The sequence below is a fragment of the Oncorhynchus clarkii genome, chromosome 23 (genome assembly GCF_045791955.1).
Source record: "Oncorhynchus clarkii lewisi isolate Uvic-CL-2024 chromosome 23, UVic_Ocla_1.0, whole genome shotgun sequence".
NCBI classification, from domain to species: Eukaryota; Metazoa; Chordata; class Actinopteri; order Salmoniformes; family Salmonidae; genus Oncorhynchus; species Oncorhynchus clarkii.
The window spans coordinates 43,865,139-43,883,644 of record NC_092169.1 but is presented as its reverse complement, the minus strand read 5'-3'; the positions used below and the strand labels follow the sequence as shown (position 1 = coordinate 43,883,644).

Genomic DNA, 18,506 nt, shown 5'->3' with positions numbered 1-18,506 from the left:
AAGATATCCTCCCAACTGTCGGTCTATGTGCCCTTCCGTCCGTCGTAACTCTGTCTAATTTCAGATTATCAGCTGGATGTGATATACATCTGACACATATTATAAAATGACCAATTTGTCAAGATCCCAGTTAGCCACTCAGGTTTGGTCTTTTCTTTCAGGTATTTTATCTTCCACAAGCCCAACAAGACGTGGCAGCAGGTGTTCTGGCTGACCATCAGCATGGCCATAAACAACGCCTATATTCTGTACAAGATGTCCGATGCCTACCACATCAAGCGCTACAGCCGAGCTCAGTTTGGTGAGAGACTGGTGAGGGAGCTGCTGGATTTAGATGACTGCTCCCCCACCCAGTGAGGAGACCACGTAATCTTTATAATATACACCCACATACTGTACCCACACACACTGTCACGTCACACACGTACCCACACACACTGTCACGTCACACACGTACCCACACACACTGTCACGTCACACACGTACCCACACACACTGTCATGTCACACACGTACCCACACACACGTACCCACACACACTGTCACGTCACACACGTACCCACACACACTGTCATGTCACACACGTACCCACACACACGTACCAACACACACTGTCACGTCTCACACGTGAACACACACACACACACACACAGTCACGTCACACACGTACCCACACACACTGTCACGTCTCACACGTGAACACACACACACACACAGTCACGTCACACACGTACCAACACACACTGTCACGTCTCACACGTGAACACACACACACACACACACGTACCCACACACACTGTCACGTCTCACACGTACCAACACACACTGTCACATCTCACACGTGAACACACACACACACACTGTCACGTCTCAAACGTACCAACACACACTGTCACATCTCACACGTGAACACACACAAACACACACACTGTCACGTCTCACACGTACACACACTGTCACGTCTCACACGTACACACACTGTCACGTCTCACACGTGCACACACACACTGTCACGTCTCACACGTGCACACACACACACTGTCACGTCTCACACGTGAACACACACACACACTGTCACGTCTCACACGTACACACACACTGTCACGTCTCTCACACACACACTGTCACGACTCTCTCTCTCTCACACACACACACACACACACACACACACACACACACACACACACACTGTCACGTCACACACGTACCAACACACACTGTCACATCTCACACGTGAACACACACACACACACACTGTCACGTCTCACACGTACACACATTGTCACGTCTCACACGTACACACACACTGTCACGTCTCTCACACACACACTGTCACGACTCTCTCTCTCTCACACACACACACACACACACACACAGTCACGTCACACACGTACCAACACACACTGTCACGTCTCACACGTGAACACACACACACACACACACACAGTTTTTCTTATCTCACACACACACTGTCATGTCTCACATGTACCCAAACACGTGTGTACACACACACACACACTTTCACGTCTCACACGTACCCAAACACACACTGTTCATCACACGCAAACCACTAACGCACACTAACCACACCCACTAACACATATTTTCTTTACAATTGTAGACACTGGAATACGTAATTCCTTAAATGAAACCATATTTTAATAGTGTCTGTGTTAAATGGGTTTGGGGACAAAACCTCTAGGTGTAGAGCGCAGGTCTCTATATCTGAGTCTGAACTCAAGAGAAATGTTTCTTTACTGAGGCACAAAGCAAAGCCATTGTACTATCCACATGCCTCATAATGTTAGTGTCACAGGCTGCATGACAAAAAAGTGTTTGGATAATTTACTCTTCAAATGTGCAGAATGTTTCTTATTTTTTTCTGACCGGGTTAAACGTTATTTCCATGTAGTGCAATGTCACTCTGTAATGTCAATCTATGATTCTATTGGACCACCTACCGAGCAAAATCTGGGATTTTCTCTCCAAGATAGACCTGAACCACTAAGCAGATATACTGTATATATACATAATGCCCAGGATCCATGATGTTTAAATGAAATATGGAGGAGAAGTAGACCTACGTTACTATTTCCTTCCAGAGCTCTTTCTGCTGATGGTTCATACCTGGAATGGGAAATCTCCTACTTATCAGGGTTGTGCTTACTGTACTCAACTCCATATCTCAGTCAATAGGAACCTTTCAACTTGTCATCAGATTATATGACTGGCAGTCCTTATATTTGCAACATCATTGGAAATACTGGATGGTGTGACTTGTGGTCAGGTTTTCAGACTGCAAAGGGAAGGTTTGATGATATGATAAACGATACCAGTCCTTGCCAATGCTAGCCACATGAACGTTGGTTTGGATGAGGCGTACTGTTAATGTACAGCATGAACACAGTCTCAATGTGGCATAGTCTTGGATCATCGAGAGCTGCAGGGGTCAGTTCAGTTCAACTCTAGATATACACGCTGACAGCCATACTCACTCACTGACAGACCACACAGACATGGGCTGTTCCCAGTTCAGGTCTACTGAATAGGGCGGGGTCTCTGGCTCGGCTGGTCACGTCCACAGCGCATTCCCTGGAAGCAAGCCTGACATTGATCTATAAAGTATGTGATTTGAGTTTGAGTTAAACATTTCATACCATCAGCCAATGACTCTCAGTCCAATGATGTCACTAAAAGATGGAGAGAAGACAACACCAGACCCACAGAAGTTTGTCAACGTTATTCCTTCCAAATGTGCTTTGGAGAATGGATTCTCCTGTTCTGTAATGACTTTGAGAGGGTGCTGTCTTGCATCTTGTGTGGAGACAGAATAGTACCCCAATGTGTTGTATGTGGAGCTGTTTAAGTCAGTGAAGTGAATGTCACTGTGGATTAATAATGTCTTCTTGGCCAATAGACTTATGTCAGTGTAAAAGTGTGCAATTCCAAAGTCCACACACACAGGCCTATTTTATCCCTTGGCCGATAACATACATTCATGCTTGTCCACTCCTTGCCACTGTGACTGTCTTATTGATGTGTGAAGTGTTTGTGAGATTTGTCCTAACTAGGGCACTACTCATGCACTTTCGATCGTCTTGCACTTTAAAGTGATTCAATAAAGGTCTATTGATGTTTACTAAATATCCCTAGCTATGATGAATCCCTTTAATTAATGGTTGTACTAAATGCTTCCTCAGAAAATAGGAGTTAAATTATGCACATTAATACTCCATAACTATTGTGTAAATCCATGCTGTCACAGAATACTGAAGATTTAATGCTGTTTAACTGCTAAGTTTCCTCCCTAATTATTGAGTGCTCGAATATTCTTTGAAGAAGCAGGAAATCAAAGTTTACTAGAAAGGGAAATGAGTGTCTATTGAGTGCTGACTTATGCAACCTAGCGCTACAATATTTATGTAGGAATGATTTAAAGGGGATATTGCTGATCAACTAAAGTAGATGATGAACACTAAAAACCAATGAAATTGAAAATGTTCTGAATATTTACCTAAATATATAATATGTGCATAGGCAATTGTGGTAAATGTGTTTTTGTGTGCAGATCAGGTATGTATACTGAACAAAAATATAAAGGCAACATGCAACCATTTGAAAGATTTTACTGGGTTACAGTTCATAACAGAAAATCAGTCAATTTATATAAATTCATTAGGACCTAATCTATGGATTTCACATGACTGGTAATACATCTATTGGTCACAGATAACAACTATAAAAGGTAGGGGCGTGGATCAGAAAACCAGTCAGTATCTGACGTGACCACCATTTGCCTCTTGCAGCGCAACATCTCCTTCACATAGAGTTGATCAGGCTGTTGATTGTGGCCTGTGGAATGTTGTCCCACTCCTCTTCAATGGCTGTGCAAAGTTGATGGATATTGGTGGGAACTGGAACACACTGTCGTACACGTCGATCCAGAGCATCCCAAACATGCTCAACGGGTGACATGTCTTGTGAGTATGTAGGCCATGGAAGAACTGGGACATTTTCAGCTTCCAGGAATTGTGTACAGATCCTTGGGGCAGTGCATTATCATGCTGAAACATGAGGTTGAAGAATGGCACGACAATGGGCCTCAGGATCTCATCAAGGTATCTCTGTGCATTCAAATGACCATCGATAAAATCAACTGTGTTCGTTGTCCATAGCTTATGCCTGCCCATACCATGCAGTAAACCCACCTCCACCATTTGGGAACTCTGCCAACAACGTTAACATCAGTGAACCACTCGCCCACACAACTGCGGTTGTGAGGACGTACTGCCAAATTCTATAAAACAACATTTATGGTAGAGAAATGAACATTAAATTCTCTGGCAACAACTCTGTTGGACATTCCTGCAGTCAGAATTCCAATTGTACGCGTCCTCATCTTGAGACATCTGTGGCATTGTGTTGTGTGGCAAAACTGCACATTTTAGTGGCCTTTTGTCCCCAGCACAAGGTGCTGTAATGTACATACAAATCATTAAAATCCAGACAGAAAATATTTACACAAGAAGCAATCTAATATCACACAGTCAAAACTCTGTCGTTTAGTTAAGTTCACCCTTCTGCGATTCTCATCAATGTAATGATCATGCTGTGTAATTAGCTTCTTGATATGCCACACCTGTCATGTGGATGGATAATCTTGGCAAAGGAGAAATGCTCACTAACAGGGATGTAAATAAATGTGTGCACAAAATTTGAGCGAAGTAAGCTTTTTGTGCGTATGGAACATTTCTGACATCTTTTATTTCAGCTCATAAAACATGGGACCAACACTTCACATGTTGCGATTATATTTTTTTAGTGTATGATTATAGTTCTATTAGTCTTCACTTATAGGTAAGACAAATGATTGTTTTTTGGGGGAAAGAAAATGTGAAAAATGACATTGTCGTTCTTGTGTATGTTTGTGTGAGCCACTAGTTCTGTGCACGGATCACTGTCTGAAAGAAGCTCTGACATGCCATACATCGGTTGATAATGTTCATAACAATGCTCTTTTCTTCTGAATTGTTATATTGATAGACACCAAGAAGTATGCATGATACAGTCAACAACTGTTCAAAATAAACACTTCTACTCAGCCATGTATTAGGTATTTTCTCAGTGCCTTGTACATAACATATTTTGTTCTTTTGGTATGTTAAAAAAAATCAGTTGAGGATTTATTTTTATTTTTTATAAAGGAGAGAGCAATATGGACAAAACCACAAAGGCATTTGATGCCAGTATGTATCATTTGGCGATTTCAGATGTCTTCTGCATAGAAAAATATATAATTTATTCAAGATTGACATGACAAACTGTCATTTGTTAATCTATCTGTATAATGCATGTGTTCATGAATTACATTAATTTTCTCACTCCATGATTCTACTATTAGGTTTTACGTTCAACCCTTACAACACAGACAGCCAAGTCATATTCAGTACCTGAGGCCACATCCTATCATTCTTTTTTAGCATCCATGGCCATTTCTCATTGCCTGTAATGTCTGTGTCAGTCTGATATCACTGTAATTCCCTATAGCATCTGAGAGGCAATTTTTATTTACCATTCCTCTGTCAAATTCACGAGGTCAGTTGATTGACAGGCCTCTCAATCTACAGTATCGTCATCGTTCTTTCCTTCTGGTATTTAGCTACTGCTGCTCTCTGGCCCATAAAGTATGTCTGACAGTGAGTGCAGCTCCAAGACCATCAAATCAAATTTTATTTGCCACATGCGCCGAATACAACAAGTGTAGACTTTACCGTGAAATGCTTACTTACAAACCCTTAACCAACAGTGGGGGGTGGTCTCTGACAATTTCATGGGCTTTCCTCTGACACCGTCAAGCTTCTTGGATGGCAGGAAGCTTGGCCCCTGTGATGTACTGGGCCATTCACACTACCCTCTGTAGTGCCTTACGGTCAGATGCCGAGCAGTTGCCATACCAGGCAATAATGTAACCGGTGGATCTGGGGGCCCATGCCAAACTTTTTCAGTCTCCTGAGGGGGAAAAGGTTTCGTCGTGCCCTCTTCATGACTGTCTTGGTATATTTGGACCATGATAGTTTGTTGATGTGGACACCAAGGAACTTGAAACTATAGACCCGCTCCAGCCCAGTCGATGTTAATGGGGGCCTGTTCAGCCCACCTTTTCCCGTAGTCCACGATCAGCTCCTTTGTCTGGCTTACATTGAGGGAGGTTGTTGTCCTGGTACCACACTGCCAGTTCTCTGACCTCCTCCCTATAGGCCGTCTCATCGTTGTTGGTGATCAGGCCTACCATTGTTGTGTCGTCAGCAAACTTGGGTGAACAGGGAATACAGGAGGGGACTAAGTACACACCCCTGAGGGGCCCCAGTGTTAAGGATCAGCATGACAGATGTGTTGTTGCCTACCCTTACCAACTGGGGGCAGCCCGTCAGGAAGTCCAGGATCCAGTTGCAGAGGGAGGTGTTTTGTCCCAGAGTCCTTAGCTTAGTGATGAGCTTCGTGGGCACTATGGTGTTGAACGCTGAGCTGTAGTCAATGAACAGCATTCTCACATAGGTGTTCCTTTTGTCCAGCTGAGAAAGGTCAGTGTGGAGTGCGATTGAGATTGCGTCATCTGTGGATCTGTTGGGGCAGTATGCGAATTGGAGTGGGTCTAGGGTGTCCGGGAGGATGCTGTTGACCAGCCTGTCAAAGCACTTCATGGCTAAGGACGTGAGTGCCACGGGGCGGTACCACTCCAGTGCACCCACCTCTACCTCTAAACTAAGCTCTTAATGGACAATCTGAGACTGCATGCAAATAAGGATATTACCATACACTGCATCTCTTTGGCTAGTCAGGCAGCCCATGCCCATTGTGTTCTTAATAGTTCGTTTTTTTTACTCACTATTTTGTGAATGTTTTTCATTCAATTTAGTCTTCACTCTGCATAAGTGATCAAGACTGATAAAATACTGTAAATACAGTATAATAGCCAACATGGAGTCTATATTTTTGAGAGAGACTGAAGTTTAATGGAAGTAGCTCAGTGAACTGTGAAGTTTAATGGAAGTAGCTCAGTGAACTGTGAAGTTTAATAGAAGTAGCTCAGTGAACTTTAATGGGAGTAGCTCAGTGAACTGTGAAGTTTAATAGAAGTAGCTCAGTGAACTGTGAAGTTTAATAGAAGTAGCTCAGTGAACTGTGCTCATGTCGTGTCATGAGTAACCTTAACTCTGCCTATTGGCTTCTTTGCATTTTCAAGCCTCTCTCAAAATAATAGTGCTGCCACATCTGCAGGAACATTGAGACCTCATTGTTATGTCTTTCTGTAGGCCTATAGTGCAATGTGGTAATTGAAAGTCTAAAGTTGAAACAAAGATGTATGGTGGAGACACTCATTTCAAGGAAAGGAAATTAACTTTGCTGACCTCAGGGCATCATGATTTGATATTCAAAGGTTAATAAAAAATAAATACAATAACCTAATAACATACGGTGCTATCAAAATACTGTAAAGAATTCTAGTAGATAATATTGAAATAGTTATCATAATGTTCTCAATCATTGGTCAGTAGTAAATTTGTCAAGAATAATAAGGGAAGTTGATGAAATTAAATCTAGTTTCAGCATAGTATATTTCACATTGTACTAATGTGTAAATAGCTCATGTAAACTGGACCAAACATCCTAACGTATCGGATTCATTCTATAAGAATGTAATGTCAAAAAACTGTATGTACAAAACAAACTGCAATGTATGACTGCTCTGAGAATGTTGTGTTGCAGAAACTGCTTCTCGTCGTGTGTGTCTTTCATCAGTGGAGGAAAAGTGATAGCTGTGTCATGTTTGTACACTCCTCATTGTGTATTCCCTCTGTAATCTCCATGTTAACTGTGCACCCCCCTGGGCCCAGTTTTTCAAAAGTTGTTTATCTAGATTTCTCCTATCAGATAGCATTAAATGCATAGAAATAGAATGAATAGAACGCATCCCCATTTTCTGTTCTGTTCATTCTATGTCTATGCATTTAATCCAATCTGATAGAAATCCATCTTTTGAAAAACTGGGCCATGACTGACTTTGAATCGTATGTTGATGAGCATTTACACCATGTTGCACACATTTAATAAATGTTCATGATTTTATACACCACCAGTGTCAAGTGTTTATGTAGGCCTTGTGAAGGGTTTACGAAGGCTTCGTTAACCTTATACGCTTTATAAAATTATACTTTATCTAAAGCGTGATGAATATGGGCATATCACGCTTGCTCAGCCTGCGGGCTAGGAGTATGGTGCATGCCTATGCTAACGCCCCCTGGGAGCTAGGAGTATGGTGCATGCCTATGCTAACACCCCCTGTGGGCTAGGAGTATGGTGCATGTCAGGCTAGCTCCCCATGTGGGCTAGGAGTATGGAGCATGTCTAGGCTAGCGCCCCCTGTGGGCTAGGAGTATGGTGCAGGTCAGGCTAGCGCCCCCTGTGGGCTAGGAGTATGGTGCATGTCTAGGCTAGCTCCCCCTGTGAGCTAGGAGTATGGAGCATGTCTAGGCTAGCTCCCCCTGTGGGCTAGGAGTATGGTGCATGTCAGACTAGCTTCCCCTGTGGGCTAGGAGTATGGTGCATGTCAGGCTAGTGCCCCCTGTGGGCTAGGAGTATGGTGCATGTCAGACTAGCGTCCCCTGTGGGCTAGGAGTATGGTGCATGTCTAGGCTAGCTCCCCCTGTGAGCTAGGAGTATGGAGCATGTCTAGGCTAGCTCCCCCTGTGGGCTAGGAGTATGGTGCATGTCAGACTAGCTTCCCCTGTGGGCTAGGAGTATGGTGCATGTCAGGCTAGTGCCCCCTGTGGGCTAGGAGTATGGTGCATGTCAGGCTAGTGCCCCCTGTGGGCTAGGAGTATGGTGCATGTCAGACTAGCGTCCCCTGTGGGCTAGGAGTATGGTGCATGTCAGGCTAGCGCCCCCTGTGGGCTAGGAGTGTGGTGCATGTCAGGCTAGCGCCCCCTGTGGGCTAGGAGTGTGGTGCATGTCAGGCTAGCGCCCCCTGTGGGCTAGGAGTGTGGTGCATGTCAGGCTAGCGCCCCCTGTGGGCTAGGAGTAGGGTACATGTCTAGTCTCCAGATGTTAAATGTGCTGTTGGTAGTAGTAGTAGTAGTAGTGGGCGACAGCGGGTCTGTTTAATAGAGCTGCTGATCTTTGGTGACTCTGCATCTTTTAAAAAAAGGTCCAATGCAGACAGTTTTGTAACAATAACAATTAAGTACCTTACTGTAATAGACTTCCATTCAAAAATTGGGAAAAAAATTCTCATGCAAGAATTTTGATAGACCAATAAAAAGAGATCGACAGTCCTAACTAATTTACCGCATGGTGATGTCATCATGGAAAGCCAAAACTTCCACCCATGCAAACCTGCTGATTAGAAGGTCCTGTGTATATTGTATTTTCAACCAGCAACTATCAGGAAATAACACCGATCAAATGTTTCCACACTTTTACAGTGTTAGTTTCATCAGCTGTTGTACAATATAATACAAAACACAGGAAAAAACAGACTTCTGACTGCACTTGGCTTTTAATGTCTGTTACATTACCCTGGGATGTGATGGAGTGTTACACATATGTACAAACCCTTTAGTTTCCTCTTCCTCATGCAGCAGGTATTAGAGCTGGACCTTTATGCGTACTAAAACAACCCTCCCTTTGCACCTGCATCTAAACCAGTGTTTCCCAATCCTGGTAAATACTGGTTTAACACTCACACAATTGATTCAACTAATTAAAGGCTTGATGAGTTGATGTACAAGGGCTGAAACAAATGTCTACCTGAGGTCCCCAGGGCTAGGATTGGTTCTTAAAACCTCTCCTCGGGGACCCCCAGACATTTCCCAGGTGTGTTGAAGCCCTGAACTAATTCTCCCAGACAAGGGCTTGAGAATTAGTTGACTCTGGTGTGCTAGCTCTGAAATGGATCCTATTACATGGAACAAGTGGGGTCCCCGACGAGAGGTTTGAGAACCCCTAATATGAGAGAGATGTCCACAATTTGCTGAGTGGAAATTTGAGACACTGGAGAACAGCCAGGGCTGGATCTTTGTTGGAGGCTGTTTCCATGACAATACTGTCCTGTTTTCCCCCGAGGAGGACTCTGCATAGCAATGAGAGCAAGCAGGCCAGGAAAACTGACTGAATGATTTAGTTACAGCCGTCAACAAAACTCTGGCTTCCAAACCTTATTTCTCATTGCTAATTAACCAAGTCTTCAAGGAATGTAAAGAAAGGCCACATCTCTCATATATAAATGCATTTATTTAAGTACATTTTTCCTAATTTAAAGTAAAAGTTTTGCCATAGCTATAAAACAGTGAACAATTCCCAGCGTTATACAGACGATCCACTCACTGGTGTTGCTTGTTCATACTGTACAGTAGATCAACGTAGTGTATATACAAACATACACTTTTACATTGGTTACCCCCATGCTGCCTCCCCTGTGATTTGAATCCTACAGCAAACCGTTTTATCAAAGGAACAAATCATATTTGATGTCCCAAACTACTATTTTCTTGATTTGGTTTATTATTCGTCATCATTATGCCAATGGCACGTCCTTCACCTTGTATTGACAATGTAAAGTAAATAACTTTGGCACATTGTGCTATGTAAACATTTCATCCAATTAAAATGTGGCTGTAATGCTAGGATTCTTTTTTTTCTCCTAAAGTGAACAGCAAACTTGTCATTTTCACACAAATCTTACAAAAAAGGCTTGATTCAATACTTGAACAACCGTTGCCACCATGTAGACAATGTTCACCCGAGCAAATCCCTTTTAGTACTGTAGAGGCCACCTGAATTTCACATTAGAATTGTTTCAATTTCAACAGTGACGTACATGATAACAGACAAAGCTCTTACCATGTGAAACTTGTCAACTCATCTCACACGGGAGGTTACAACCCCCAACTCATCTCACACGGGAGGTTACAACCCCCAACTCATCTCACACGGGAGGTTACAACCCCCACTCATCTCACACGGGAGGTTACAACCCCCAACTCATCTCACACGGAAGGTTACAACCCCCAACTCATCTCACACGGGAGGTTACAACCCCCAACTCATCTCACACGGGAGGTTACAACCCCCAACTCATCTCACACGGGAGGTTACAACCCCCAACTCAACTCATAACGGAGGTTACAACCCCCAACTCATCTCATGATTTCATAGTCCTGCTCTCACACGGATCTCACATTCTGAACTGCAGAGAAAATATTATGGTCTGTTTCCTCTCTTACTGTGGGACATATGTCTTACTGTGGGACACCTCTCTTACTGTGGGACACCTCTCTTACTGTGGGACACCTCTCTTACTGTGGGACACCTCTCTTACTGTGGGACACCTCTCTTACTGTGGGACACCTCTCTTTGGCATTTTTTAAATGCAATACCTTTTCCACAAGCGTCAGATAGGGACTGCTGCATATGCTCCGTCGCTGTGATGCTCATTTCTGTACTGATGGTTGGAGATTCCTTTTGTATCAGGAAGTTTGACCAGAATGGTGTAGAACACACAGGGACTGATGTGTAGGACTTACACAGATTACCCTAACCCTAAATGTTATGCATATATAAATGAGGGCTTACAAAATAATAAGTAATTTGCTATTCTAGAATAAATTAATCTCCATTGATATCAGGGGAACCCCCACGAGACAAAACCAATGTCACGTCAATGGATTAATTGTTGCTTTCATAAGTCGTTATAGGCTCCTTTGGCCATCACATTAAAGGTGGGTTCTGCTGCCCCTCAGAAACAAACAGTAACGTTTAAAGCACCACGTAGCACAAGCTACATGTAGAAACCCAATCCGAATGGTCCCGAAGCAGATGCTAAATGCACAACAATGACATTGAAATAGGAACATCTTATTGCTTTTCTCCCTTGTGAGTGCAGTTAACTATAGCCGAATGACCTGCCCTCCTCCAAGAAACCTGTTGAAAGCTGTTCACTAGCACACAGACACATTCTCTTTTAAATGGGATGGATATCAAAAAAGGCAAAGACATCATTCACAAAGCGAGTAATGTCGAGAAACAAATGGACAGAAAGAGAAACTGTAGGAGAAAAAAGCCGTAGAAGTATTGGTAGAACATGCAGCAAGGCCTCGCCGTGTACCGTGTACATGCTGTCTGTCACTTAGCGCGCTGAACATGTGGCATTTTCTAAAATGTCAAATCACAAATACATACACTGTGTAAGACAACACTTGTCGACTTCTGAGAATGGAAATGACGGTTCCAACATTACCCTGTAATAAACTCTTCATCAATACTGATTTGGATGCAATGGTAACACCGACACTGAAAAGGACAACTTTTTTTTTTTTTTTAGAAAGTAAGTAGATCTGTTTTTACTCACAAGAGAACTGTCAGAACGCAACAATATACAAAGAAATACCTGTCCAATTTACTGTGTTACTGATTATTCTACAGTATAATTGAACACAAAACACTGCTAGAAATAAAATAAAACTACAATAAACTTGGACACTACTGCTTTTGCAAAGAAAAACATAATGAATATATATATATATATAAAATAATTTTGTTGGGGGTGGGTTCCATTCAATTGTGATGTACAAAGGGGACAAACACTGAGGAGCCGTAGCAGCCAGTGCTACAATCTGTGACGATTCAGCAGCGATACATCCACACCCTCGACAACTCCTGGCCCCACCAGTATCCATGAGAGGCCTGCGAAGAGAACACTTCTGATCGGATGACGTACCTTCTTACAACACGCGTGACAGGAGCAGAATGAAAACTCTGTAAATTGTTAATTTTCTTAAAATCTCTTTTCAACTCTGGCAGAGCAGTCCACCAATCAGGAGAGAGGCGTTTGAGTGAACGAGAGGAACAGTGCATAGATAGTCATTTCCCTTCTACCAGCAGGACTTTAAGGGGTCAAAACCAGCTGAGACAATCCACTTTCTTCCTGGCCAGTTTGTCTAGTCAGGGAACCTCTGTAGAATACGTCTTTTACATTCAACAAAGACAGATTACTAGAGAGAGAAAAACTACTAATTAATAGTCTTATCCATTTCAGAACTTCAGTGGAAAGAGAGAACAAAGGACACGCACAAAATAAAAAAACATCCAGAAAGTTTCTTTCGCCTGTAATAAGAAAAATGACTTTCTCACATTCCAAAGAGCGGGACTAAAGATGAAATGCTGAGGTATATAGTTGGAAGGAAAGCATCATCACCACCACCACCAACATTAAAATCATCATCAACATTAAAATCATCATCATCCCACTTGGTAGTCTGTAGTTTCAATATCCTGCTTCCCTCTGTGTGTTGTGGCCCCTCCGGGGACCTCAGTCTGTCCGTCCGTCTGTGTGCGTGTTGGTAATAGGTGGCTCTAGTCTGTTTGGCTCCGGGGAGGAGAGGATGTGGTGCTGGTGGGGGATACACTCTCTCTGTTTGTCTGTCCATCTCTCTCTCTCTAGGGCTGGAGGTTGAGTGTGAACTTCCACTGCTGGTTGAGGTTGGGGCTGCACACCTCCACTGTCAGCCCCCCATTACGTGCGCTGCGGCTGTCCAGGCACAGGTTGCTGCCCACGTGCCGCAGCTTGGAGTTGCTCTCAATCTGCTCCCATTTCTGGAGACACACGAGGTGCGGTCAGGGAAGGGTTGGGAGAGGGAGGAAACAAAGGTCTACAAATCAGTCACATGTTTTTATGTCATGTGAGTTTTATTAACCAAAAACCCAATAATCCTAATGATCACTAATGGTTTCTATTAATAGTGAGTTTATGGTGCAAATCCAAAGGGATCATCCCAATCCAGAAAAGCATCATAATCCACTAAATGAATGTTCTAATTCCATTCTAACAGCCGGACTGCTGTCAGTCTCTCATTTACTACTAGTGCTTTCTGATCGATCTGATCCTTGGTGCATGACTCGGTGCTCGGCTCGCTCACCTGTCTGCTGTCGTTTTCCCTGCAGCCCTGCATTTTGATTTGTGAGCCAGCAGTGCGATCCACCACCGTCAGACACAGGTCCATGTGCTTCACTGACTTGTCCTTGGTCAGCGCCCATTCCTGAGGAGAAAGAGAGGGAGACAGTCAGTTTAGGTACTCCTCAATGATTATGTAGATCTATTTGTAAAGTGTGTGTCTTTGTCAAGTGTGAATATGCGGTGTTTGCATGTTGTCTGTTGTAAATCACACCTATATAGACCAACAGGGCCTTGACTCTCCCATAATCCCCTCTTCCAGCGCAGTAATATAATCAATATGTTGTGGGAAGTGGGACATCAAAATGGATTTCATCAGTATGAATCAGAGACTCCCAATCAAAGCAATATTTGACTGTCCAGTCCAGCTCCTGATAGTGGACTGTCCAGTCCAGAACCTGACCAAAAGTAAACCCACCTCAGTGTGTTACCCAGCCCAGTGCACAGCTTGGTTATGTGTAATGGATCTGAGCAGTACCTGAGCCCTGAATGGTACCTGATTTCCCCCAGCATTGTGGCATTCGTAGACCCCCACCACTCCGTCTGCAAAGTGTCCCAGAGTGTCTAAGCAGTTCCCTCCCTGCTGCAGAGCTCCGAAGGCAATGTCCTGATGGTCAGGGACCCTGAAGGGCCAGACAAACAGCACAAGTCAGGGGGATGTCAAATCACAAGACGTGAGTATATTCCACCACCAATGTCTTTCCCCTAGTTGAATTTCCAAGTGGAATACAAAGGCTCGCAAAGTCTGTTCCACTGTGGCGGTGTGGTTTCTCTACTTACCGCAGCTCAGGGTACACATTCTCCAAGTACCACTTGAATGGCTGGCAGCCAAGCCTCTTCTTCATCTCCATCCTGCTCTGAATGCTGCCAGACAGAGATTAAACCATGACTCATCTAACTACCAGCCATCTCTGGATGTACCATCTGACCTTCTGGAGGTGTCAGAAATGGGGAAATGTCTTTTGTTATTCTATACAAGGACTATAAAAGGACATCTGTGATGGCATCTTGGAAGAAGTGTGTCTGAAACAATACTTACTTGCCGTAGGGCACAGGAAGAAGGGCGTCTAAAAGGATACTTACTTGCCGTAGGGCACGTTTCGGGCCGAGGGCACAGCGGCGTAGTAAAAGTTCTTAAACTCATCCATCCACACCTCTGCTGCTCGCCTCGTGTTCCTGTGGACAGACCGATACACACCATGCTAGAATACTTTAAAAAATGCATTCTTCCTGTTCCTTCTTCCAGTCCTTGAAATAATGTAATAATTTCAGTTCAGTAGCCTAAAAACTATAGGCAATGTTATAGATTCAATTGATTACGTGTTATTTATTCAATAGAAGGATGGATGTCTGTTAAAATATGAACAGGGCAAGAGACAGTGAGGATGCGGTTCAAGCTTCAGAAAACACAGGAGGAGAGTGACAGTCCTCAAAGCTATTTTGAGATATGAGCACACATCCTAAGACTTGGCAATCTGTGGGGTTTTCAGTGCTATGTGATAGACTGGCAGTGAGGGAGTGGTCACTTTCATCTTATTGATGAATCACCCAGATGCGAAACAGTGTTGACACTGCAGGGGTGAAGCCAAGACGAGAGCAAAGCTGAGGCTTCTGTCCTGATTGAGCCTCAAATTTAATGACTGCAGCTAAGCTAGACTTTGAACAACAGTATTAGAATGTGAATTGCAAAGGAATGAAACAGCCCTTCCCTACAGGCTACTAGCAGGTTTTCATCTCAATGCCTCAGCTTGGATTTCATTGGGTCTTTGAGAAAGGTAAAGTTAAGGGTAACATGTGGGTAAAGTTACTGTAGGGTTAGTGAGTAAACTCAATTGCCAGTTAGCCTGTACTGTTGCCCTTTTTTATGGCTCTCATTTCAAACTATGTACACTCCAGCTGGTTGGTTATGTGCCAGTAGGTAGGTTAGTCCACAGTGGAGGTTAGTCCACAGTGCCAGTATGTAGAAGAGGTTAGTCCACAGTGCCAGTATGTCCACTTAGGAAGCAACACTGATCGACAATACATTTCACATGCTGTTGTGCAAATGGAATAGACAACAGGTGGAAATTATAGGCAATTATCAAGACACCCCCAATAAAGGAGTGGTTCTGCAGGTGGGGACCATAGACCACTTCTCTGTTCCTATGCTTCCTGGCTGATGTTTTGGTCACTTTTGAATGCTGGCGGTGCTTTCACTCTAGTGGTAGCATGAGACGGAGTCTACAACCCACACAAGTGACTCAGGTAGTGCAGCTCATCCAGGATGGCACATCAATGCGAGCTGTGGCAAGAAGGTTTGCTGTCTGTCACCATAGTGTCCAGAGCATGGAGGCGCTACCAGGAGACAGGCCAGTACATCAGGAGACGTGGAGGAGGCCGTAAGAGGGCAACAACCCAGCAGCAGGACCGCTACCTCTGCCTTTGTGCAAGGAGGAGCAGGAGAAGCACTGCCAGAGCCCTGCAAAATGACCTCCAGCAGGCCACAAATGTGCATGTGTCTGCTCAAACGGTCAGAAACAGACTCCATGAGAGTGGTATGAGGGCCCGACGTCCACAGGTGGGGGTTGTGCTTACAGCCCAACACCGTGCAGGACGTTTGGCATTTGCCAGAGAACACCAAGATTGGCAAATTCGCCACTGGCGCCCTGTGCTCTTCACAGATGAAAGCAGGTTCACACTGAGCACGTCACAGACGTGACAGAGTCTGGAGACGCCGTGGAGAACGTTCTGCTGCCTGCAACATCCTCCAGCATGACCGGTTTGGCGATGGGTCAGTCATGGTGTGGGGTGGCATTTCTTTGGGAGGCCGCACAGCCCTCCATGTGCTCGCCAGAGGTAGCCTGACTGCCATTAGGTACCGAGATGAGATCCTCAGACCCCTTGTGAGACCATATGCTGGTGCGGTTGGCCCTGGGCCTGTAGTGTGATTTTCCACTTTAATTTTGAGTGTCACTCCAAATCCAGACCTCCATGGGTTGATAAATTTGATTTCCATTGATCATTTTTGTGTGATTTTGTTGTCAGCACATTCAACTATGTAAAGAAAAAAGTATTTAATAAGAATATTTCATTAATTCAGATCTAGGATGTGTTATTTTAGTGTTCCCTTTATTTTTTTGAGCAGTGTAGAAGAGGTTAGTCCCCTGTGTCTACCTCACGTCACAGGTACAATCAATAGTCACCTAGCAAACACAGTGCCACTGCCCCCAGGGAAGGTATATGGGTGCTGCTTCCTGAAGACGTGGCCCACTCTACTGCAGGGAATGATCTCTAGACTGCCGCCACACTGCCACACGCGGAAAGAGATCTCTGCAATGTCCAAAGACAAATACGAAAAACACACACATTAATATAACAGTTTAGGGCAAGGTTTTACAGTGACAATTCAATGTGCTAGAACTTCCCACAGTTGGCATCTTCAATGTCAATACGATTTCAATCAGAAAATGGTGTCATATAATGACATATAGACATCATAAACCAATCCAGAAAAGGCATCCCACTGCCTCTTCCATCCCCACACAATGACAAACAAGCTCAAGCTTTCCGAGTGTTCTGTGTCCACTTACCCAGATTCTCTCCACCCCACACATCCATCATCATGTCGTACTTCCCCAGCAACTCAAAGTAGTCCTTGTCCATGACAAAAAGGCCGCCGGCAATCATGGGAGTCCTGAGATAGGGGTATGACAGAAAGTAGCTAGGGTTATGAGACAAACCAGAGACCGTTCTGCCAAGTTCAGCTCTCCTACAGTCCTCTCATTTGCATGTGATACCCAGAGCCCTGAAACCCGGCAGCGGGAGGTAGGCTGGCCCTGAAACCCGGCAGCGGGAGGTAGGCTGGCCCTGAAACCCGGCAGCGGGATGTAGGCTGGCCCTGAAACCCGGCAGCGGGAGGTAGGCTGGCCCTGAAACCCGGCAGCGGGAGGTAGGCTGGCCCTGAAACCCGGCAGCGGGAGGTAGGCTGGCCCTGAAACCCGGCAGCGGGAGGTAGGCTGGCCCTGAAACCCGGCAGCGGGAGGTAGGCTGGCCCTGAAACCCGGCAGCGGGAGGTAGGCTGGCCCTGAAACCCGGCAGCGGGAGGTAGGCTGGCCCTGAAACCCGGCAGCGGGAGAGGGCTGTGGTGTCCTGACCTCTGGCTGTTTGGATGGAATAATACAACACTTCACTTTTCCTCAGAGGCCATTTTGTTTTCGAAAGGAAGAAAAACATCAATGAGCATCTTGGACAAAAAGCCTGTTGAACAAAAATGCATGTCTCAAAACAAAAACAAGGTCTGGTCAACAAAGAAATGGATCAAACAAAGTCTGGTCTTCAAGGACATAGGGCTTGGCAGTATACCGCATTTTATGATATACCGGTGTTGATGCAGGGACCGGTTTGGGTTTTTACTTTACCTTCTATACCGGTATTTGAATGTTTGGTTTGTTAAATGTGAAACGCCATGTGCAATGTACATTTTTATTGTTTACTTCGCTTCTTGAGTCATCTCTCTCCGC

The 18,506-nt window shown here is 44.4% G+C and overlaps 2 protein-coding genes across 2 annotated transcripts in view; one reads left to right on the top strand and one right to left on the bottom strand.

The window, feature by feature from the left end:
• Window positions 1-491, top strand: part of LOC139381770 (piggyBac transposable element-derived protein 5-like) — a 34,074-nt gene extending 33,583 nt beyond the window's left edge. Inside the window, exon 7 of the mRNA XM_071125522.1 lies at window positions 162-491. Coding sequence (XP_070981623.1) covers window positions 162-357 — 196 coding nt within the window. The 3' untranslated portion in view covers window positions 358-491. The remainder of the gene's footprint in view (window positions 1-161) is intronic.
• Window positions 492-12,589: 12,098 nt separating this feature from the next.
• The window catches only part of LOC139381171 (polypeptide N-acetylgalactosaminyltransferase 2-like), a 136,561-nt gene continuing 130,644 nt past the window's right edge, over window positions 12,590-18,506 (bottom strand). Inside the window, exons 10-16 of the mRNA XM_071124556.1 lie at window positions 17,577-17,680; window positions 17,190-17,316; window positions 15,091-15,183; window positions 14,788-14,871; window positions 14,504-14,630; window positions 13,973-14,092; window positions 12,590-13,649 (exon numbers count right to left, since the gene is read on the bottom strand). Coding sequence (XP_070980657.1) covers window positions 13,494-13,649; window positions 13,973-14,092; window positions 14,504-14,630; window positions 14,788-14,871; window positions 15,091-15,183; window positions 17,190-17,316; window positions 17,577-17,680 — 811 coding nt within the window. The 3' untranslated portion in view covers window positions 12,590-13,493. The remainder of the gene's footprint in view (window positions 13,650-13,972; window positions 14,093-14,503; window positions 14,631-14,787; window positions 14,872-15,090; window positions 15,184-17,189; window positions 17,317-17,576; window positions 17,681-18,506) is intronic.